Source organism: Pseudophryne corroboree, chromosome 3 (assembly GCF_028390025.1).
Source record: "Pseudophryne corroboree isolate aPseCor3 chromosome 3, aPseCor3.hap2, whole genome shotgun sequence".
NCBI classification, from domain to species: domain Eukaryota; kingdom Metazoa; phylum Chordata; class Amphibia; order Anura; family Myobatrachidae; genus Pseudophryne; species Pseudophryne corroboree.
The window spans coordinates 647,386,706-647,412,019 of record NC_086446.1 but is presented as its reverse complement, the minus strand read 5'-3'; the positions used below and the strand labels follow the sequence as shown (position 1 = coordinate 647,412,019).

At 44.8% G+C, this 25,314-nt stretch overlaps 1 protein-coding gene across 27 annotated transcripts in view; it reads left to right on the top strand.

Moving 5' to 3' along the window:
- The window catches only part of ANK3 (ankyrin 3), a 1,328,922-nt gene that overhangs the window by 1,015,790 nt on the left and 287,818 nt on the right, over positions 1 to 25,314 (top strand). For all 27 annotated transcript variants that reach the window (XM_063961780.1, XM_063961785.1, XM_063961778.1 and 24 more), the window contains 2 exons: positions 6,260 to 6,358; positions 24,278 to 24,376. In XM_063961780.1, the coding sequence (XP_063817850.1) occupies positions 6,260 to 6,358; positions 24,278 to 24,376 (198 nt within the window). The remainder of the gene's footprint in view (positions 1 to 6,259; positions 6,359 to 24,277; positions 24,377 to 25,314) is intronic.

Here is a 25,314-nt window from a genome sequence, read left to right as displayed (position 1 = left end):
AGGGAAATGAAACAAAGTGGCAATAGTAAAGTTTGTTTAATACACGAAAGAACAATACAAAACAATGAATTAAAATCAGGTGTGTGTGAAAATTCTGTCAATAATTCCACCAAATAGCTCCTGGTAACTTAAGAATGCAGGGTAATTACCGGAAGACAATGGAACCGTGGCCAAACAGTTCCAAACTGCGCATGAATAAATGATGGAAGCTGGAACAGGTTCAATCAGTATCCACACCGGTCACCGGCAATGAACTCCACACTCCTTGTTGTCCCAAAAGCTTCCAACGCGTTTCCACTCCTAGCTGGCGTCTTTTTGAGGGTATCCTGGTGTATCACCAGGATACCTTGAAAAAGACTCCAGCTATGGTGAAACTGAATGTTATGCAAATGGAAGTTTGAGGGATTATCACGACGAGAACCACATTCTGACAGCGCCGGCTAAGTCATTTTCTCCAATTTTTTCTTTGTATTGTGTCACTTCTGAGATGTGCCTCAATCTCAACGACGTGCGCACACTATCTAAACATACAGTATGGGTAGTGTGACTTAAGGTGGGTACACACTAATAGATATATCTGCAGATCAATTGATCTGCAGATATATCTATGGACAGATCGGGCAGTGTGTTGAGCATACACACTGTGCCCGATCCGTCGGGGACTGACGTCATGAACTGGGCGGGCGTGTACACACGCCCGCCCAGTTCAGCTGTCAATCACCGCTGGCCGCCGCAGCATGTGTACGGGCGGTCGGCCGACCGCCCGTACACACACAGCGACGCGCCAATATATCGGTAGATATATTGGCCGTCGGCTGTGCTGCACGGCCGACGCGATACGTCTGTGAACGACGGAGTTCACAGATGTATTGGCCGTACACACTGGCCGACGGTCCCGCGATATATCGGCCGTTCAAGAGAACGACCGATATATCGACCAGTGTGTACGGGCCTTTAGACGCATGCGCTGAAGAAAAACATTGCTCCTCTGTAGGCAGTGTGTACGACTCCGAATCAGGCAGCAATGTCTTGGAAAAGGAGAGTTTCGATATAATAGATGCCCATCCGGTGCTCCCTGTCTATCCCTTTTCACCCTGATAGTAAACTCTCTCATGTTCTTTATTTTATTTTAATTACTACCTTAAACATACACTCCTAATATTAGACTTATTTGTAGGCTTGACTTTATTATATGTAATATATGGAGAAGAAACAGGGAGACCTGTTTATCATATGCGTCCTGTGTACTGTACACATATGTAGACTGACTAACAAATAAAGAGTGCAAACCAAATGTCCTGGAAAATTGCACAGGGTTTATATGTCATGGATGGCTGGTACGCAATTGGATCTTAATTAAAGGAGACATGACGCTTTTTCTTTTAAACTAATTGCTAATTTAAGCTCTTTGATCCTGGCAAGGTACCTAATCTGAGGTATTAATTGCACAATTATAAGTATCACAAGATAACATGGCTAAGTAGAGAGGCAAGTTTCCAGCTCTAGGTCAGACTGGGTAAGAACAATGTACACTATACGATGCTAAGTAGCGCGAGAGTAATGCACCTGAAGTAAGACGTACAGCCGTATTCTGCACTGAGGTTTAGTTTGCCTGTATTAAACTTTCATGAAAAGGTATATTATTCAAAGTACAGAATGTTTTTGTTGTATTTTTATTGTAACCACTTACAGTAAAGGACTTACTGTAGGGCGTCTATTATCATGATGCACCACAGGCCTGCAGTAGCTAACATTTCCAATGCCCGGATGGGATCAAGAAGTAGTGACCCTTCTGTAACGGTTTTCCTCTACAGAAACCATGCAAGCAACCCATACTGTACTTGCACACTTAGCAGTTACAGTTTGGCACACATATACTCAGATACATATGTACTGTATATATATATATATACTAGGTGCTTCATCGCGCCCTATGGGCGCTCTTCACACCGTCGCTAGGGGCTACGCCCCCTTAACCCTTGCATACCTTTCTAGGGTTCAATATTTGTATTATATGGAGTATTACCTGCATTTCTTTGTTAGTGGTTAAATATTGCACAATGAAAGGGCGTGCGATGGTGAAGGAGGCGCAGCCCCTTGCGACGGCGTGAACAGCACCTGCAGGGCACGATGTACAGAATGTAGCGGGTGCGGGGGGGACTGCGGATGGGGGAGGGTGTCTGTAGATGCTGCGGGTGGAGGGGGGGCGGAAGCGCGGGGGGGGGGCAGGATGGGGAAGGGTCAGGAGGTGCTGCGGGTGGGGGAGGGGCAGAGGAGTGGGGGCTGCAGATGGGGGAGGGGTCTGGAGGCACTGTAGGTGGGGGAGTGGCAGGGTTGCCTCGGGTGGGAGAGGGGCAGTTGCGGGGATGTTGCGGATGGGTGAAGGGTTCCGTAGGTGCTGTGGGATGGGAAGGGGTGGGGGTACCAGGGGTGGGGTAGGGGGTCTGGAGGCACCGTGGGTAGGGGAGGGGCAGGTACGGGTGGTGCGGCGGATTGGGAAGGGTGTCTGGAGGCGCATCAGGTGTGGGGGCATCAGGTGTGGGGGTGCCATGGGTTGGGGAGGGGTGGGTGAGGAGGGGACTGCAGATGCTGCGGGTGGAGGGGGGAAGGTGTGGGGGGAGACATATATGGGGGGTGGATGGTGGAGGGGGTCTGGAGGTGCTGTGGGTGGTGGAGGTGCGAGGGAGTGGGAGCCGCGGGTGGTGTAGGGGGTGTGGAGGCACAGCGTGTGGGGGAGAGGTGGAGTGCCGCATGTGGTGGAGGGGAAAGTGCGGAGGCGTGGTGCATTGGGGAGGGGTCTGGAGGCACTGCGGGTACTGTACCTGCCAAAAAGGTAGTTGGAGGGTATGCAGTAACAGGGCCAGGACAGGGGTGACAGTGTCAGAACAGGGGTGACGGGGCCAGGACAGGGGTGACGGGGCCAGGACAGAGGTGACGGGGCCAGGAGAGGGGTGACGGGGCAAGGACAGGGGTGACGGGGCCAGGACAGGGGCGACGGGGCTAGGACAGAAATGACAGGGACAGGATAGGGGTGACAGGGCCTGGGTAGGGGCGGCAGGACCAGGACAGGGGTGACAGGGCCAGCATAAGGGTGAAAGGGCCAGGATAAGGGTGACAGGGCAAGGCCAGGGGTGACAGACAGATGTGTCTTACCGGAGTCACTGCTGCTGGCTGCTGCTGTTCCACTCCAACCTGTTGGGATCTGCTGCTGATGGAGACTTGGCGTGGCTAACTCTCTCAGGCTGGAGTCCTGCTTCCTCTGCCCGTCAGCATCCCTCCCCCCTCTCAGCTGCCAGGCACTGTGGTAAGGGGAGACTGGGAGTGACTGGTTAGCCCCCAGGAGACGCTAGGACTGGAGGGAGGAGGGGGTCATAGTTTGCACGCGGCGCGGACCTCGCGGCTGCCGGGCACTGTGGTAAGGGGAGACTGGGAGTGACTGGTTAGCTCCCAGGAGACGCTGCGGCTGGAGGGAGGAGGGGGTCGGAGCCTGCAAGCAGCTCGGACTTCTGCAGCGCTACCTGCTGGCTAAAGTGTGTGAAGGAGCTGGGCGCACCTCACTGCGTGCGGCAGCGCTGCAGCTAGCGGTGGGGTTTCCGGGGCTGGAGATAACAGAGGCAGTACGGAAACTGCACAGCGGCAGGTGCCCTACAAAACTGCAGCTAAGAAGCGTGGAGTGTGCTAAAAAGTGATGCTCCTCCGCGCCAGAGAGACCCTGCTGAGTATGCTGATGTGGGGGGTCAAGCACACAGTGAGCCGGTGCCCGTCTGTCTGTATGGCATACCCCCTCACACACCCCCATACCTCCCAAATGTCCCGGGGTTCCGGCAGCAGAGCCGGATTAAGGGGGGGGGGGGCAGGGGGTACGTACCATGGGCCCCACAGTTTTAGGGGCCCCCCCAGCTGGAGTAGCTCTGTCCCAGCTCAGAAGCTCCCCCGTCCTGCCAACAACAGCGGCAGCATTGAGCTACAGTCAGCACACGCTGCTGCGTGTTGGCAGGTCTGTGGTGTTGCAGGGAGGCAGCAGTCTCCCTGCTTTCTTCTGCCTGTGCGGGTGTGTAGGGGGGGAGCGACCACCTCCTCTGGATTTAGCCCTAGCTGAGGGGCCAAAATTCCACATAAAAAAAAAATCCCGGAATTTGCATAAGGGGGCGTGGTCACGCGGACCGCGATTAGGCCACGCCCCCAACCCCACAGCAGGCACAGCAATGAGATAGGGCTCCCCTGTCTCAAGTGCCCTGGTCCCCCCGGACTCATAATCCGCCCCTGGAGACATGCCAGCAGCTCACAGAGCGTTGGGCATGCCCCCCCACTGACGAAAATGGGGGCCCTCCCGTGAAGCCACGCACCCTTTTGTTTGCCACGCCCCCTTTCCGCCATGCGTGTGTCCCTCCTTCTGCCTGAAGAAAGCTGGGAGATATGCACCCCTGCCTGTGCCATGCCCATACTATCTGCTTCTGCTCCTAGTCTCCTATAGATTTGCCCAGATCTGTGACTCATTTGACTAACTCCGCCCAGTGTTGTGACTCCGCCCAGCGTTAGCAAATGAGTCACAAAGTCACAGATCTGGGCTATTATATAGGAGATATATATAGCGAAACTGGAAACTCCGTGGTCTTGACTAGATAAATAAAGAAATCACATCAGACATCAGGAGAATTTGCAACATTTCGGGCGTTTATTGCAGCACTTACAAACTGCCTGATGACGGGCATTAATCGCCCGAAACTTTGCAAATTCTCCTGATGTCTGACGTGTTTTATTTATTCAGCCAAGACCACAGAGTGCCCAGCTTTGCCTTATATACACTGTTTATACTTGTGAGCACCGTGGCAGCTGTATTAAGAATTAGCGTGCCAGCCAGTCGCTCTATATATATATATATATATATATATATATATATAGATCACTGGCTCACATGTATTAAGCCTGGTGAAGGGATGAAGAAGTGATAAAGCAGTGATAAGTGCAAGGTGATAACTCACCTGCCATTCAGCTACTAACTGTCGTTTTTCAATCCGTAATGATTGGCTGGTGCGTTATCACCTTGCGCTTATCACTGCTTTATCACTTCTTTATCCCTTCTTCAAGTTAACACATCTGCCCCACTGTGCCTTATAACCAAATCCAAGGAAATTATCCCAATTCAATGTTTATATCTCTGCCTTATTTATATTTTTCCAAGTATGTATATAAAAGCAACATGGCTACACTCTTCGGGGAGACAGGGAGATTGCTGCACTCTATGGGGAGTCAGGGAGATTGTTACACTCTTCCAGGAGTCAGGGAGATTGCTACACTCTATGGGGAGTCAGGGAGATTGCTAAACTCTATGGGGAGTCAGGGAGATTGCTACACTCTATGGGGAGTCAGGGAGATTGCTACACAGTTCAGGGAGTCAGGGAGATTGCTACACTGTTCAGGGAGTCAGGGAGATTGCTACACTCTTCAGGCAGTCAGGGAGATTGCTACACTCTTCAGGGAGTCAGGGAGCTTGCTACACTCTTCCGGGAGTCAGGGAGACTGCTACACTCTTCTGGGAGTCAGGGAGATTGCTACACTCTTCGGGGAGTCAGGGAGATTGCTACACTCTTTCGGGAGTCAGGGAGATTGCTACACTCTTCTGGGAGTCAGGGAGACTGCTACACTCTTCTGGGAGTCAGGGAGATTGCTACACTCTTCCGGGAGTCAGGGAGACCGCTACTCTCTTCTGGGAGTCAGGGAGATTGCTACACTCTTCTGGGAGTCAGGGAGATTGCTACACTCTTCCGGGAGTCAGGGAGACTGCTACACTCTTCTGGGAGTCAGGGAGATTGCTACACTCTTTGGGGAGTTAGGGAAGATAATGACAATCAGGGAGAGTTGACAAGTACATATGAAGTAACCTTAATGCAATCCTGATATTTTTAACACAAATGATGAAAAGTTAAAGTTAACCTCTTGTTACTTTGTGCTATGCCTATGTGGTTTGTTGGAGATTTAGTTAACCAATGCTTCACAAATTGCACTCTTACTGTGTAGTACTAGTTATAATTCCATTATAAATATGGTTAATATAATTAACACTTTGCGTATTATTCCATTAGATAACACAACTATTCGGAGCAATATATGAGTGCGATGGTGTCATTGTGTAAATGTATGCAAAGCAAACTGCAGACTGTGGTTATTGTGTTCCATTGTTGACATAATTGCTTTACACAGGATTCTACTTCACTCTTGAAGTAAACATGAACTTATTCTATACCCTTGTCTTTCACAGAATGACATCACTCCCTTGCACGTGGCCTCTAAGAGAGGCAATGGAAACATGGTGAAACTATTGCTGGATCGAGGATCTAAAATTGATGCCAAAACAAGGGTAAGCAGAGGCGGGACAGTGATTCCTTTGTCGCAACCAATAATTTTAGGGAGAGGACGGATATTATATTGGTAGCTCTGTTCTCCAAGTGTCTTAGATAGAGACGAGCAGTTCATATTCAGGTTAATCTGAGGCATATCTGAGTTGAGGCTCGAGTGAGAATTCCCAGCACTTTTCAGATGTGAAAGTCAGACAAACCATAATATTCAGGTGATGACTAAATCCTGTGAGCTGTGGACTTACAGTATCACGTACGTTTGGGATGCTGGCGCCGGTATCTTGATCCATGTTGGGATCCTGGTGTCAGCATTCCAACCAGTGACTGCACGCCGGTATGCATCCCATTTGATTATTACATTATTATTATTACTACTACCAGTTGTTTATATAGCGCACACATATTCCGTAGTGCTTTACAAAGAATATTTGCCTTTCACATCAGTCCCTGCCCCAGTGGAGCTTACAGTGTATATTCCCTACCACATGTACAACACGGGTTGGGTACGCGTGACTGCCGCTGGGGATCACGGTGGTCAGCATATTGACCACGGGATTCCTGCGGCGGAATACGGTCGCCACAGGTTCTATTCCCACTCTATGGGTGTCATGGACACCGAAGAGTGGGAATAACCCCTGCTAGTCTGCATGACGACTGTTCAGGATTTAGAGGGGGATGGGATGTAGCCATCGGGAATGTGACCGGCTGTCTCTTAACCGCCGCTCACATAACTACATCCCGTACAACACACATACACACTTGGTTATTTTCTGACAGGGACCAAATAACCTACCAGTATATTTTTGCATTGTGTATGGAAACCAGAGTACCGAGAAGTAACCCACGCAAGCACTGGGAGACTATACAAACCTCACACAGTAAGGGCCATGTTGGGAATTGAACCCATGACCTCAGTGCTGTGATGTATTAATGCTAATCATTACATCATCCGTGCTTCCCGAGAACTTACATGAGAACTTTTCTGCATCAGACTAGGGCAGAGGGAGCTAAGATGTAGCAATGGTACTTTAATTATCGCCGACATGATATTGATTATTTGATGTGACCTGGTGGTTGATTATATTGAATATAGACTAGCACTTCATAATATATGGGAGCATAGAAGAAAAACCAGCGATGGAATACACAGCAAATTAGTGTAATATAACAAATTCCATGCAGAATTGTCTTTTGCTAGCAGAGCCAGAAACACAACACAAACCAAACATTTACAATTACAAATAAAAAAACCAACTATTTACTTTGTTGCATTATTTTTTTAGCATACATAAAGTAATTATCATTTATAAAGTGGACAAACTGCAGGTATAGAATTATTTTACATTATTTGTCAAAAACAATACAGTTGTTTAGTTCTGTGCTTTGCAGATTTTATAAAGTAGGAAATAGGAAAACAGCGTAATTAGAATATTAAAAAACCTCCCCATAGGGGATAAAAAGGCGGTTGACATAATGACGTCATTACCGATGCGTGGCTTGTGCTGCGGCAATGATAATGTCCAAATGGACAATTTGATCAAAATTTGGATTGCACTTCCAGTGTATAGAATTTAATAAATGACAAAATTGGTCCTTCTACCGTATCTGCTACGGGTACTCATCGGGTAACGCCAAGAACCATGGTTTAATTCACCAAATTTTTAACACTTGTTTATATTTACAACCGTGAAAATCAGAAACTCCCGTGTGAAGAATGGGTAGAACAGCTAGTTTACTATACAACTGGTAATGATCAGTGAAGTATTGAATAATTAATTCAACCAATTATTATCTCACTCAGGCAATAGAACTGATAAAAAGGAAATTATATAATTTAGAATATTTACTAATTAATACTAACTTGAGCACACAGCAAGTTTCCTAATTCCTAATTCTTAATACTAATTTCAGAAAAGGTAAAAGAGATAAACCCAAGTCAATACATGTAATGAACAGTGTAAGCCCTCCTTACAGTATATTGACCACCCATTTATATTGGACGTAGGTGACATTTTCAGCCGGTCATACCCGTGGTGCAGACATTAACCAATGTTACTAGTTGTGAGATCATTATAAATACATGATTGTAAGTAACATAAATAATAACGGAGGAACAAACAACTAAACCTCTTAATTTTTCTATCATTTTTCATGCAACTTAAATTTTTGGGGTGAACTATAAAAACAAATGAGTGCTCCTATAGTCATAGACTTAGTGGCCCATTTTATATGAATGGGTTTTAGAGCTGATAATTACAATGGCTTCTCACCGCAATAAGAAATGATGGACCACTGGTGTGTATTAAATTACACATGCCGGGACCTGAGCTCTGATAGGAGCCAGCCCCTCTAATGTGTAAAGGTAACATGGTCGCTAATGTGGGTCTGGCTTTGTTACTGCACTGCGTATGTGCTAGAGAAGAGATCCAGGGAGGGATTACCTCTTATGGAGTGTTGCCCATAGGCTACAATTGCCAACATCATCAGAAGATGGCATTAGCTACCCGGCCCAAGATCTGAAATGCAAAGTAAATTTGGCATTGAAGCAGCCTCCAAAGAAACCTATGTAGGGCTGCTTTTGCGAACAAAGGAGATATCTCCAGTATCTGTTGTGGTCCACAATAGATACATACAGGCGATACGTAATATTAGCAGACACCAGGCAACCCCCCTCCTCTAATATCCTGCAAATACTATTTGATAGATGAACCCCTAAGACTTTTTAACTGCTGTCCTCTGGCTTTGCTAACATTTTTTCTATTAGTCTTCTTGGGGGTCTAATAATTACCGCGCATGGTACATTTAAGGGGAGATTTCTCAAAACTTCTAAAGAAGACAAATGAGGTGTTGCCCATAGCAACATTTCCAACTCCATTTGTCCCCTTTAGAGGATTTGATAAATCCCCCCTCTTTAATGAATCACTGATTATATCCTCTAATGAATCTCAGACCCAGAACAGTAAAGATAAGAAACCCTGCTCAATATAACTTTTCTACCCAACAACATATCTACCTTGATTTCTGCTGTGGCAGGCTGGATCAAGGCTAGCGCCAATCCAAAAGCCATTAAAGAGCGAATGTTTGTAACTTCCAATCAGCTACCTCTGGGAATCCTGCACATCCAGGACAGAGCTGCAGAAGCTGGAGCACTTAGCAGCACTGCTCTTGTGAGAGAAACTACATGAAAGTCAGTTTAACAAAAGCAGCTTCAGAGTATTTTCAGAGAACCTTCATTTTCAGCTCCTGAGAGTCTCAGGGAGCCACACGGATATCATACATTTTAATGAGAGCATCCAGAAGGCAGAAACATCTTTGACGGAGGTGCTGAATATGCATTTAGCATATAACTTACGCATCATGTATTACGTAAAGCTGATGTTGCAGTATTGATTTTTGGATAGAAGCCAGTCTTATGCTTTATGCATTATATATTAGCTGACCATCACGCAGAGTCCGTGAGCTGGGATGTCACCGGTGAGGCTGGATTTCTGTCCTGCCTGATGTCATCTTGCTAATTTCTGATGCACATTGACCGTGGTAGTCTGTTTAACGCCTCTAAATGCTTGGTTTTCTATTTACTGTATAGAGAATATGCACTAGTGAAGCATACTTGCCTACATTTAATTTTTCCTCTTCGGGAGAAGCCCAGAGAGGAGACGCTGCAGGAGACTTCAGGGGGAGGAGCCAGGCTGTAACATCACCGTCATTTTAACCCCTTCCCTACTCCACGGAACCGCGAACACGGGAGAGTATCTCTCCATCCTGCCCGCATAACTAGGATGTGAACAGGATGCGGGAGACCTGCCTACTCTTCCAGGGGGTCTACCCCAAAAAAATGGGAGCTTCCGGGAGAGTAGGCAAGTATGAAGTGAAGTACCTAACACATATCACACACACACATACATATATATATATATATATATATATATATATACTAGGTGCTTCATCGCGCCCTACGGGCGCTCTTCACACCGTCAAAAGGGGCTACGCCCCCTTAACCCCTGCACGCCTTGCTGCGGTTCAATATTTGTATGAGTGTATAGAGGGGATAGAGAGACGCGGGCCGGTAGGGAGGGGATAGATAGAAGGGGGACGGTAGGGAGGGGATAGAGAGACGCAGGGCGGCAGGGAGGGGATAGAGAGACGCAGGGCCGTAGGGAGGGGATAGAGAGACGCAGGGCGGTAGGGAGGGGATATATAGAGACGCGGGGCGGTAGGGAGGGGATAGAAAGACGCGGGGCGGTATGGAGGGGATAGAGAGACGCGGGTCGGCAGGGAGGGGATAGAGAGACGCGGGGCGGTAGGGAGGGGATAGAGAGACCCGGGGCGATAGGGAGGGGATACAGAGAGGCGGGGTGGCTGGGAGGATATAGAGAGACGCGGGGCGGTAGGGAGGGGATACAGAGACGCGGGCGGTAGGAGGGGATACAGAGACACGGGGCGGTAGGGAGGTGATACAGAGACGCAGAGCGGTAGGGAGGGGTTACTGAGACGCGGGCGGTAGGGAGGGGATACAGAGGCATAGGGAGGAGGGGATAGAGAGAGGCGGGGCGGTAGGGTGGGGATATAGAGACGCGGGGCGGTAGGGAGGGGATAGAGAGACGCGGGGCGGCTGGGAGGGGATATAGAGACGCGGGGCGGTAGGGAGGGGATAGAGAGACGCGGGGCGGCTGGGAGGGGTTATAGAGACGCGGGGCGGTAGGGAGGGGATAAAGAGACGTGGGGCGGTAGGGAGGGGATAGAGAGACGTGAGGCGGTAGGGAGCGGATAGAGAGACGCAGGGCCGTAGGGAGGGGATAGAGAGACGCAGGGCGGTAGGGAGGGGATATATAGAGACGCGGGGCGGTAGGGAGGGGATAGAAAGACGCGGGGTGGTATGGAGGGGATAGAGAGACGCGGGTCGGCAGGGAGGGGATAGAGAGACGCGGGGCGGTAGGGAGGGGATAGAGAGACCCGGGGCGATAGGGAAGGGGATACAGAGAGGCGGGGCGGCTGGGAGGGGATAGAGAGACGCGGGCGGTAGGGAGGGGATACAGAGACGCGGGGCGGTAGGAGGGGATACAGAGACACGGGGCGGTAGGGAGGTGATACAGAGACGCGGAGCGGTAGGGAGGGGATACTGAGACGCGGGCGGTAGGGAGGGGATACAGAGGCATAGGGAGGAGGGGATAGAGAGAGGTGGGGCGGTAGGGAGGGGATATAGAGACGCAGGGCGGTAGGGAGGGGATAGAGAGACGCGGGCGGCAGGGAGGGGATATAGAGACGCGGGGCGGTATGGAGGGGATAGAGAGACGCGGGGCGGCTGGGAGGGGATATAGAGACGCGGGGCGGTAGGGAGGGGATAGAGAGATGTGGGGCGGTAGGGAGGGGATAGAGAGACGCGGGGCGGCTGGGAGGGGATATAGAGACGCGGGGCGGTAGGGAGGGGATAGAGACGCAAGGCGGTAGGGAGGGGATAGAGAGACACGGGGCGGTAGGGAGGGGATATAGAGACGCGGGGCGGTAGGGAGGGGATAGAGAGACGCGGGGCGGTAGGGAGGGGATATAGAGACGCGGGGCGGTAGGGAGGGGATAGAGAGACGCGGGGCGGTAGGGAGGGGATAGAGAGACGCGGGGTGGTAGGGAGGGGATATAGAGACGCGGGTCGGCAGGGAGGGTCCCCAGTGAGGAAGCTGATGAAGAGAGGGGGGAAAGTAGTGGAGGGGGAGGGCACCAGAATAGGAGACTTGTGTAAAGTGGCGAGCAGACATAGAAACAGTGGGTAGGATGGCCGGAGGGACTCACCGTTGGGGCTGTGGGCGGCTGCTGCAGGCTGGTAAACAGTACAGTGTCCAGAGGCGTCACTGGGTCAGCATTTCAGCATTACTGTTACACACATCTCTCCCCCCCCCCCCCCCGCGGCCAAAAAGGGGGCGTGGCCTGCTGTGAAAGGAGCGTGGCCTCGCGGGTCTGTTCTCTCTCGCTCCGGGGGTGTTTCGAGCTTGCCTGTAGATGCTGGCAGCCCCCGGAGACTGGAGAGTGTGTGCCGGCTGTGTGACAGGAGGAGAGTGCTGCAGGAGATGACGTCACTGCAGCATTCGCCTCCTGTCACAGCAGGAGAGCTGACAGCGGGATTTGTGCGGAGGAGGCGGCGGGTCTGTGTACGCGGGGCAGGGAGGGCTATGAGAGCCTTCTCCTGCGCCACCCGTCCCTCCTAATGTGTATGCCGGGGGCGGCATCAGCCGTTGTTGTTGGGCCGGCGCCGCGGCCGGGGAATCAGAGCTGCTGATGGGTGGGGGGAGGGGAGAGAGAGAGATGGACAGGCAGCAGGAGCAGAGACTTGCTGACTCCGCCCACCGCTGTGACTCCACCCAGCGTTACGGGCACAGAGTCACAGATTTAGACAAATATATAGGAGATATATATATATATATATATATATATATATATTTATATAGTGAGTAATAGAAACTGATATCTGGTTGGTAGCTATCGGTAACAGCATTACTCTTTGCACCTTGTTATTAAACACAGTGTGAGTTCAGTCGCACAGGCATTAGTTATACTACCAATTACATTGTGCATATATACATTGGTATGGCTTTCTTGTAGAGCACTAGAGAGAAAATGTCCCGTCCAAAATCAGGTAACTGCGCTGGTGGAAATGCCATGGTTGCATACCTCCATTCTTATTAAATGCGAGAGTCAGGACAATTTGTGCACAAGAATCGATGTGGGCAGAACACATTGGGGGTATTCAATTGTTTGAAAAGTCAGTTGGTTGTCTGTATTTTCCTATCTAATAAACAGGAAAAAACAGACACCCAACGACTTTTCAAACAATTGAATTCCCCCCATTGTTACCGTGCACAGAATTTCAGCACTGGCCTGTCCCTAGGACCCTTCAGAACATCACATTGTTACCGTGCCCAGCATTTCAGCACTGGCCTGTCCCTAGGACCCTTCAGAACATCACATTGTTACCGTGCCCAGCATTTCCGGCACTGGCCTGTCCCTTGGACCCTTCAGAACATCACATTGTTACCGTGCCCAGCATTTCTGGCACTGGCCTGTCCCTAGGTCCCTTCAGAACATCACATTGTTACCGTGCCCAGCATTTCCGGCACTGGCCTGTCCCTAGGACCCTTCAGAACAACACATTGTTACCGTGCCCAGCATTTCCGGCACTGGCCTGTCCCTAGGACCCTTCAGAACATCACATTGTTACCGTGCCCAGCATTTCCGGCACTGGCCTGTCCCTAGGTCCCTTCAGAACATCACATTGTTACCGTGCCCAGCATTTCCGGCACTGGCCTGTCCCTAGGACCCTTCAGAACATCACATTGTTACCGTGCCCAGCATTTCCGGCACTGGCCTGTCCCTAGGACCCTTCAGAACATCACATTGTTACCGTGCCCAGCATTTCTGGCACTGGCCTGTCCCTAGGACCCTTCAGAACATCACATTGTTACCGTGCCCAGCATTTCCGGCACTGGCCTGTCCCTAGGACCCTTCAAAACATCACAGTGTTACCGTGCCCAGCATTTCCGGCACTGGCCTGTCCCTAGGTCCCTTCAGAACATCACATTGTTACCGTGCCCAGCATTTCCGGCACTGGCCTGTCCCTAGGACCCTTCAGAACAACACATTGTTACCGTGCCCAGCATTTCCGGCACTGGCCTGTCCCTAGGACCCTTCAGAACATCACATTGTTACCGTGCCCAGCATTTCCGGCACTGGCCTGTCCCTAGGACCCTTCAGAACATCACATTGTTACCGTGCCCAGCATTTCCGGCACTGGCCTGTCCCTAGGTCCCTTCAGAACATCACATTGTTACCGTGCCCAGCATTTCCGGCACTGGCCTGTCCCTAGGACCCTTCAGAACATCACATTGTTACCGTGCCCAGCATTTCCGGCACTGGCCTGTCCCTAGGTCCCTTCAGAACATCACATTGTTACCGTGCCCAGCATTTCCGGCACTGGCCTGTCCCTAGGACCCTTCAGAACATCACATTGTTACCGTGCCCAGCATTTCCGGCACTGGCCTGTCCCTAGGTCCCTTCAGAACATCACATTGTTACCGTGCCCAGCATTTCCGGCAATGGCCTGTCCCTAGGTCCCTTCAGAACATCACATTGTTACCGTGCCCAGCATTTCCGGCAATGGCCTGTCCCTAGGTCCCTTCAGAACATCACATTGTTACCGTGCCCAGCATTTCTGGTACTGGCCGGTCCCTTCAGAACACCCTTTCACTGCTGTTCTGCCTAATGTTACAGCCTTAGACCACATATTGGTTAGTGCACACAGCCCTCATGCTGTGCCTTACGCACATACAGCCAGTGTACTGTTAGAAGTAATATACTAGTGAAGACTTATCAAAACTTGTTTGAAAAGTGAGGTTGCCCATAACAGCCAATCAGATTCTAAGTATTATTTAAATAATGTATTCAAAAGGTAAAAGCTAGACTCTAATTGGTTTCTATGGGCAACACATCCACTTGCCCTCCCTAGAAGGTATGATATTGTGCCACTGTTTATGTGCAGCGCTCTAGCAATATTTCATTATAGGAACCCCTCATTGTTCTGCTTCTCTGTGGGAGGAGATAGACCATTAGGAAGCCAGGATTGAATCTTGCATTGGGCTCAGGGGCTGAGTCAGAGATGGACGCAGCCGCGCATCCGAACGCAGCGGACGCACCCACTGGTCTGCGCATGTGCACTGGCTGCAGTGCACAACCTTACACATTGCAGCCGCACCCAGGAAGGATGCGGGCGCAGTGTGATTGACAGTGGCCCATCACAAATGCTGGACGTTCACGGGGCGGCGACGTGTCGTTGAGGGGAGCAGGGCAGGACGAAGGGTGCTGCAAGGGGACAACCTTTGTTTGATGCAGTCTAATTGCAGGCGCATCTGGAGGCAGCCCATCACACATGCTGGGCGGCCTTGCATTGTGCTGAGCGGTCCCCAGCATATGAGTAAATGGACGCAGATCTGGCTACGTATGCTGCGATCTGCGTCTATCTCTGAATCAGGTCCTCAGTGGAGTAATACTGTAGTTTATAAGCGAATGAGAACTATAATGGAAACGTTCCTCAGCTTTGTTCATCAGCTAATTTACCGGCTCTCATCCTAAAATTGTAGAAGCTTCTTTACATCACAGTGATTTGCTTACTGCCAGTTACATAGCTGCCACAGTTGTCTTCTCCATACCTCCCCAGGAACCTTGACGTTGGACAGGAGTAGTATCTAACATGTTTTCAGGCCCATTAGTACATTTGGCCCAAAGTGTTTCCTTTACAGATGGTAAACATTTATAAGTAACAAGATGCTTGGGCCACGGGGCCCCTTCCAGCACTCTTGTTGCAGTAAAGTGGAGTTGCAGTGGCTACATGCTTCCATGCTGCAGGGTTACAACCACTGATGGGAGACTTAACCGGGTTCATCACCAGAGGGCGACATTAGTCACAAGCTGTCCTAATAAATATATGTAAACGTTAAATTGCTGTACGTTGCGATGAAGCTGAGAAAGAGAAAGACTGTTACATGAACACAAGGTCATGGGAGATGTATGACTTGTCACAGTAATGTGATCTTACACTTATATGTTCTCTTAAATCACTGATTTTAGTAACAGATATGCAGATTTGTTAATAAATCAGGGTTAAACAGATAATATTTACATAATTTGATAATTTAAAAAAATCCACAATTACGGGTACATTCCTGGGAAAAATAGGTTTATACAGTTAAAAGATGTTTAGTGTTTATGTCTATCTATCTATATATCTATATCTATCTATCTATCCACACACACACACACACACTCTATATATATATATATATATATATATATATATTATATATATATATATATATATATATATATAATATACATACATGCTGTACAGTTTTTGTTTTTGCAACTATATATTTTATCTACACTTCTTGCAGGATTATCTTCCTGCACCCGCCGACAGGCTCCCCTGACACAGTCACATCGGATGCGACCGAGTCAGGGAAAGCCCAGCTTGGTGGGGTTGCATCTTACCAGGCAATTGGTTAGGGCAGCCAAAGTCTCCTCATCTCCCTATCCCCCAGAGACCATGACAATATTCTATCACGCTAGATTATCACACAGATTATCGCAGTGCAAGGCATATGACATGTGAAACAAAAGAACACATACGGTTCAAAATGTATAGCATATAGTGTAACTCGGGAAAGTGGAGGAAAAGCAACACAAGGGGAAAGAGTGATGTGGGAGGGGGGGGGGGGGTGGCACAAAAAAAGATCATACATATTTTAAACATAAACTATGCTTTTTTTGTAGGCTGAGGTAGCCCATAGGCTTAAAGAGGCAGACCCTCACCCAAGCATAGCAATTAGTGGACAGCTGGGGAATTGGCTGTCACAAATTAAATTACATAGGCTGGAAATTTGGCTGCATGAGAAAATATGACCAAAACATTTTATTATAAACAATAGCCTTTACTCCACAGTACTCTGTATCTACCTGTGGTGCTTGTAATATGGGACTACAGTATGTAAACAAAAACTCATACGTTCTCATCACTGTTACCACCACTTAGATGCCCAGAATATTGTGCATTATGTCAGCTTCATGCTCTGTATCTGATGGCAGAGGAAATATTGTATGATTGCTAGTACTGGAGCAACACTGCCACTTAGTGGCTAAAATATGTATATGACACCACTGTAGTAAATATGTGCTTGAGAATTATTAATACAGTATATTGAATTTCATGCAACTGTCTATATTAAACCAATAATAATCACAGGGAGACCTTTTTAATAGGTAACACATTTTAATGGTAATACTTGTTTTATATAGTAGATAATGCACTATGGGGGTTATTCAGATCGCATTGCTAATTGATGCGACCGCAATAACACCATTGGTGGCGCTAGTGTGCACGCGCAGGTCCCATCCTGTGCATGTGCTAGCAGCCAATGTGATCTGATCGCATTGGCTGCAACGCCTCTGCCTGATTGACAGGCAGGTGGGGGGCGGCGACGGAGCATTGCGAGCGTGCAAAACAGGAGCAGGTCGATGGTATTTCGGGGTGGCTGCGTGATGTCACATGCAGCCGCGCCGATCAAGAAAATGGCAGTGGGTTGTCCACAGTTGCTGCGTTCACAATTAAATTTCAGTCGCAGCCACTGGGCAGGCCATTTACCATACTGGGCGGCCTTGCCCTGCGATAGAAAGGATTGCAGATTCTGATTTTTAGCAGAATCTACAATCCTTACTGAATAATTCCCTATATACACTACAGTAGGTGTACAATAAATGCAGTTCCTCTATATTTCCATCACTCCTTACTGAATAATTCCCTATATACACTACAGTAGGTGTACAATAAATGCAGTTCCTCTATATTTCCATCACTCCTTACTGAATAATTCCCTATATACACTACAGTAGGTGTACAATAAATGCAGTTCCTCTATATTTCCATCACTCCTTACTGAATAATTCCCTATATACACTACAGTAGGTGTACAATAAATGCAGTTCCTCTATATTTCCATCACTCCTTACTGAATAATTCCCTATATACACTACAGTAGGTGTACAATAAATGCAGTTCCTCTATATTTCCATCACTCCTTACTGAATAATTCCCTATATACACTACAGTAGGTGTACAATAAATGCAGTTCCTCTATATTTCCATCACTCGTTACTGAATAATTCCCTATATACACTACAGTAGGTGTACAATAAATGCAGTTCCTCTATATTTCCATCACTCCTTACTGAATAATTCCCTATATACACTACAGTAGGTGTACAATAAATGCAGTTCCTCTATATTTCCATCACTCCTTACTGAATAATTCCCTATATACACTACAGTAGGTGTACAATAAATGCAGTTCCTCTATATTTCCATCACTCCTTACTGAATAATTCCCTATATACACTACAGTAGGTGTACAATAAATGCAGTTCCTCTATATTTCCATCACTCCTTACTGAATAATTCCCTATATACACTACAGTAGGTGTACAATAAATGCAGTTCCTCTATATTTCCATCACTCCTTACTGAATAATTCCCTATATACACTACAGTAGGTGTACAATAAATGCAGTTCCTCTATATTTCCATCACTCGTTACTGAATAATTCCCTATATACACTACAGTAGGTGTACAATAAATGCAGTTCCTCTATATTTCCATCACTCCTTACTGAATAATTCCCTATATACACTACAGTAGGTGTACAATAAATGCAGTTCCTCTATATTTCCATCACTCGTTACTGAATAATTCCCTATATACACTACAGTAGGTGTACAATAAATGCAGTTCCTCTATATTTCCATCACTCCTTACTGAATAATTCCCTATATACACTACAGTAGGTGTACAATAAATGCAGTTCCTCTATATTTCCATCACTCGTTACTGAATAATTCCCTATATACACTACAGTAGGTGTACAATAAATGCAGTTCCTCTATATTTCCATCACTCCTTACTGAATAATTCCCTATATACACTACAGTAGGTGTACAATAAATGCAGTTCCTCTATATTTCCATCACTCGTTACTGAATAATTCCCTATATACACTACAGTAGGTGTACAATAAATGCAGTTCCTCTATATTTCCATCACTCGTTACTGAATAATTCCCTATATACACTACAGTAGGTGTACAATAAATGCAGTTCCTCTATATTTCCATCACTCGTTACTGAATAATTCCCTATATACACTACAGTAGGTGTACAATAAATGCAGTTCCTCTATATTTCCATCACTCCTTACTGAATAATTCCCTATATACACTACAGTAGGTGTACAATAAATGCAGTTCCTCTATATTTCCATCACTCGTTACTGAATAATTCCCTATATACACTACAGTAGGTGTACAATAAATGCAGTTCCTCTATATTTCCATCACTCGTTACTGAATAATTCCCTATATACACTACAGTAGGTGTACAATAAATGCAGTTCCTCTATATTTCCATCACTCCTTACTGAATAATTCCCTATATACACTACAGTAGGTGTACAATAAATGCAGTTCCTCTATATTTCCATCACTCGTTACTGAATAATTCCCTATATACACTACAGTAGGTGTACAATAAATGCAGTTCCTCTATATTTCCATCACTCGTTACTGAATAATTCCCTATATACACTACAGTAGGTGTACAATAATGCAGTTCCTCTATATTTCCATCACTCGTTACTGAATAATTCCCTATATACACTACAGTAGGTGTACAATAAATGCAGTTCCTCTATATTTCCATCACTCGTTACTGAATAATTCCCTATATACACTACAGTAGGTGTACAATAAATGCAGTTCCTCTATATTTCCATCACTCCTTACTGAATAATTCCCTATATACACTACAGGTAGGTGTACAATAAATGCAGTTCCTCTATATTTCCATCACTCGTTACTGAATAATTCCCCTATATACACTACAGTAGGTGTACAATAAATGCAGTTCCTCTATATTTCCATCACTCGTTACTGAATAATTCCCTATATACACTACAGTAGGTGTACAATAAATGCAGTTCCTCTATATTTCCATCACTCCTTACTGAATAATTCCCTATATACACTACAGTAGGTGTACAATAAATGCAGTTCCTCTATATTTCCATCACTCGTTACTGAATAATTCCCTATATACACTACAGTAGGTGTACAATAAATGCAGTTCCTCTATATTTCCATCACTCGTTACTGAATAATTCCCTATATACACTATAGTAGGTGTACAATAAATGCAGTTCCTCTATATTTCCATCACTCGTTACTGAATAATTCCCTATATACACTACAGTAGGTGTACAATAAATGCAGTTCCTCTATATTTCCATCACTCGTTACTGAATAATTCCCTATATACACTACAGTAGGTGTACAATAAATGCAGTTCCTCTATATTTCCATCACTCGTTACTGAATAATTCCCTATATACACTACAGTAGGTGTACAATAAATGCAGTTCCTCTATATTTCCATCACTCGTTACTGAATAATTCCCTATATACACTATAGTAGGTGTACAATAAATGCAGTTCCTCTATATTTCCATCACTCGTTACTGAATAATTCCCTATATACACTACAGTAGGTGTACAATAAATGCAGTTCCTCTATATTTCCATCACTCGTTACTGAATAATTCCCTATATACACTACAGTAGGTGTACAATAAATGCAGTTCCTCTATATTTCCATCACTCGTTACTGAATAATTCCCTATATACACTACAGTAGGTGTACAATAAATGCAGTTCCTCTATATTTCCATCACTCGTTACTGAATAATTCCCTATATACACTACAGTAGGTGTACAATAAATGCAGTTCCTCTATATTTCCATCACTCGTTACTGAATAATTCCCTATATACACTACAGTAGGTGTACAATAAATGCAGTTCCTCTATATTTCCATCACTCCTTACTGAATAATTCCCTATATACACTACAGTAGGTGTACAATAAATGCAGTTCCTCTATATTTCCATCACTCGTTACTGAATAATTCCCTATATACACTATAGTAGGTGTACAATAAATGCAGTTCCTCTATATTTCCATCACTCGTTACTGAATAATTCCCTATATACACTACAGTAGGTGTACAATAAATGCAGTTCCTCTATATTTCCATCACTCGTTACTGAATAATTCCCTATATACACTACAGTAGGTGTACAATAAATGCAGTTCCTCTATATTTCCATCACTCGTTACTGAATAATTCCCTATATACACTACAGTAGGTGTACAATAAATGCAGTTCCTCTATATTTCCATCACTCGTTACTGAATAATTCCCTATATACACTATAGTAGGTGTACAATAAATGCAGTTCCTCTATATTTCCATCACTCGTTACTGAATAATTCCCTATATACACTACAGTAGGTGTACAATAAATGCAGTTCCTCTATATTTCCATCACTCGTTACTGAATAATTCCCTATATACACTACAGTAGGTGTACAATAAATGCAGTTCCTCTATATTTCCATCACTCGTTACTGAATAATTCCCTATATACACTACAGTAGGTGTACAATAAATGCAGTTCCTCTATATTTCCATCACTCCTTACTGAATAATTCCCTATATACACTACAGTAGGTGTACAATAAATGCAGTTCCTCTATATTTCCATCACTCGTTACTGAATAATTCCCTATATACACTACAGTAGGTGTACAATAAATGCAGTTCCTCTATATTTCCATCACTCCTTACTGAATAATTCCCTATATACACTACAGTAGGTGTACAATAAATGCAGTTCCTCTATATTTCCATCACTCGTTACTGAATAATTCCCTATATACACTATAGTAGGTGTACAATAAATGCAGTTCCTCTATATTTCCATCACTCGTTACTGAATAATTCCCTATATACACTACAGTAGGTGTACAATAAATGCAGTTCCTCTATATTTCCATCACTCGTTACTGAATAATTCCCTATATACACTACAGTAGGTGTACAATAAATGCAGTTCCTCTATATTTCCATCACTCGTTACTGAATAATTCCCTATATACACTACAGTAGGTGTACAATAAATGCAGTTCCTCTATATTTCCATCACTCGTTACTGAATAATTCCCTATATACACTATAGTAGGTGTACAATAAATGCAGTTCCTCTATATTTCCATCACTCGTTACTGAATAATTCCCTATATACACTACAGTAGGTGTACAATAAATGCAGTTCCTCTATATTTCCATCACTCGTTACTGAATAATTCCCTATATACACTACAGTAGGTGTACAATAAATGCAGTTCCTCTATATTTCCATCACTCGTTACTGAATAATTCCCTATATACACTACAGTAGGTGTACAATAAATGCAGTTCCTCTATATTTCCATCACTCGTTACTGAATAATTCCCTATATACACTACAGTAGGTGTACAATAAATGCAGTTCCTCTATATTTCCATCACTCGTTACTGAATAATTCCCTATATACACTACAGTAGGTGTACAATAAATGCAGTTCCTCTATATTTCCATCACTCCTTACTGAATAATTCCCTATATACACTACAGTAGGTGTACAATAAATGCAGTTCCTCTATATTTCCATCACTCGTTACTGAATAATTCCCTATATACACTATAGTAGGTGTACAATAAATGCAGTTCCTCTATATTTCCATCACTCGTTACTGAATAATTCCCTATATACACTACAGTAGGTGTACAATAAATGCAGTTCCTCTATATTTCCATCACTCGTTACTGAATAATTCCCTATATACACTACAGTAGGTGTACAATAAATGCAGTTCCTCTATATTTCCATCACTCGTTACTGAATAATTCCCTATATACACTACAGTAGGTGTACAATAAATGCAGTTCCTCTATATTTCCATCACTCGTTACTGAATAATTCCCTATATACACTATAGTAGGTGTACAATAAATGCAGTTCCTCTATATTTCCATCACTCGTTACTGAATAATTCCCTATATACACTACAGTAGGTGTACAATAAATGCAGTTCCTCTATATTTCCATCACTCGTTACTGAATAATTCCCTATATACACTACAGTAGGTGTACAATAAATGCAGTTCCTCTATATTTCCATCACTCGTTACTGAATAATTCCCTATATACACTACAGTAGGTGTACAATAAATGCAGTTCCTCTATATTTCCATCACTCGTTACTGAATAATTCCCTATATACACTACAGTAGGTGTACAATAAATGCAGTTCCTCTATATTTCCATCACTCGTTACTGAATAATTCCCTATATACACTACAGTAGGTGTACAATAAATGCAGTTCCTCTATATTTCCATCACTCCTTACTGAATAATTCCCTATATACACTACAGTAGGTGTACAATAAATGCAGTTCCTCTATATTTCCATCACTCGTTACTGAATAATTCCCTATATACACTACAGTAGGTGTACAATAAATGCAGTTCCTCTATATTTCCATCACTCGTTACTGAATAATTCCCTATATACACTACAGTAGGTGTACAATAAATGCAGTTCCTCTATATTTCCATCACTCGTTACTGAATAATTCCCTATATACACTACAGTAGGTGTACAATAAATGCAGTTCCTCTATATTTCCATCACTCGTTACTGAATAATTCCCTATATACACTACAGTAGGTGTACAATAAATGCAGTTCCTCTATATTTCCATCACTCGTTACTGAATAATTCCCTATATACACTATAGTAGGTGTACAATAAATGCAGTTCCTCTATATTTCCATCACTCGTTACTGAATAATTCCCTATATACACTACAGTAGGTGTACAATAAATGCAGTTCCTCTATATTTCCATCACTCGTTACTGAATAATTCCCTATATACACTACAGTAGGTGTACAATAAATGCAGTTCCTCTATATTTCCATCACTCGTTACTGAATAATTCCCTATATACACTACAGTAGGTGTACAATAAATGCAGTTCCTCTATATTTCCATCACTCGTTACTGAATAATTCCCTATATACACTACAGTAGGTGTACAATAAATGCAGTTCCTCTATATTTCCATCACTCGTTACTGAATAATTCCCTATATACACTACAGTAGGTGTACAATAAATGCAGTTCCTCTATATTTCCATCACTCGTTAGAGAACATTGGAAAACACAGTGAACCGTAAGCTATGCAGTAACTCCATGTTAGAGTCAGTCTGGTTTCCTTCCATTAGAACATTGTAGATACCGTTCAGATTTATAGAGGAAGACTAGTATGGCCGGACTTGGCCAGAATCAAAGGATTGTGATCTAAATTTTCATTACAAGGTACATTTTATCTATGTGTAAATGGTAAATCTGTATATTTTAATACAATAATATGAATCTGTTTTTTTTACAGGATGGTCTGACACCCCTCCACTGTGGAGCAAGGAGTGGTCACGAACAAGTAGTGGAGATGCTGCTGGACAGGGGAGCCCCTATTCTCTCCAAAACCAAGGTTAGTGGAAAGTTTCCCACACCTGCTGTACCACATTTATTCAACTTTATAATTAACATGACCTTTAACATTGAAGCCTACCGACATTTTTTAATGGGAAATCCGGATGTGTTATCCTCGATCTACCCAAACTGTTTAAAGTGAGGCTGAACAACCCATTATTTGCAGAAGTTTAGGTCTTGTTTTGCCTGGCATAATTCTCCCATATGGGTATAGTGTAATTTCTAAGTGTTTTCTTCCCTACATTATTTTATTCCAAAGCAGGGACACATTGTTATTGGTAGAAACAATCCATCGGAACATTAATGTAGTCACCAAATCTAAGTGTAACTTCTTAAATTAATCTGACACTTTACATTACAATATTTAATCTTATTCATGAATATCAAATTGTCCAGTTGAATGCAAACTCCACAATTAAAGCCATGCACATTAATTCTCCAAATAGCTTATCCTAACATGATATTAAACAAACATACATTAATATAAAGTGACTGGAAATCCACTTGCCGACACCTCCTGTGCATATTGTGCCACCTACTCAGGAAGGCAGTATTATTAAAAATGAGATTTCTAGAGCCATGAGACGCGCTCTCACAAGAGGACGACTGAAAGGCAACATAAGATACATGGATGAGTCTCAGCAGTTGTGGGAGTCGGGATCCAGATGATAAGTCGACAGTAAATAGGCTGACATGATAATGGTCAACACACAAGGTCGACACCAGTTTTTGGGGATTTTTTCAATTTGTTTCAACTTTTTCATAATTTGCCATCCACGTGGACTACGATGGGGAACAGTAACCTGGCCGAAGTGTGCCGAGCGAAGCGGTACACTAATTGGGGTCACATGTGGTTTAACATAGAAAATGATACCCCCCCTCCAAAAAAACAAAAAAAAAAACAACAAACTTGTGTCAAACTTTTTAGTGTGGAAC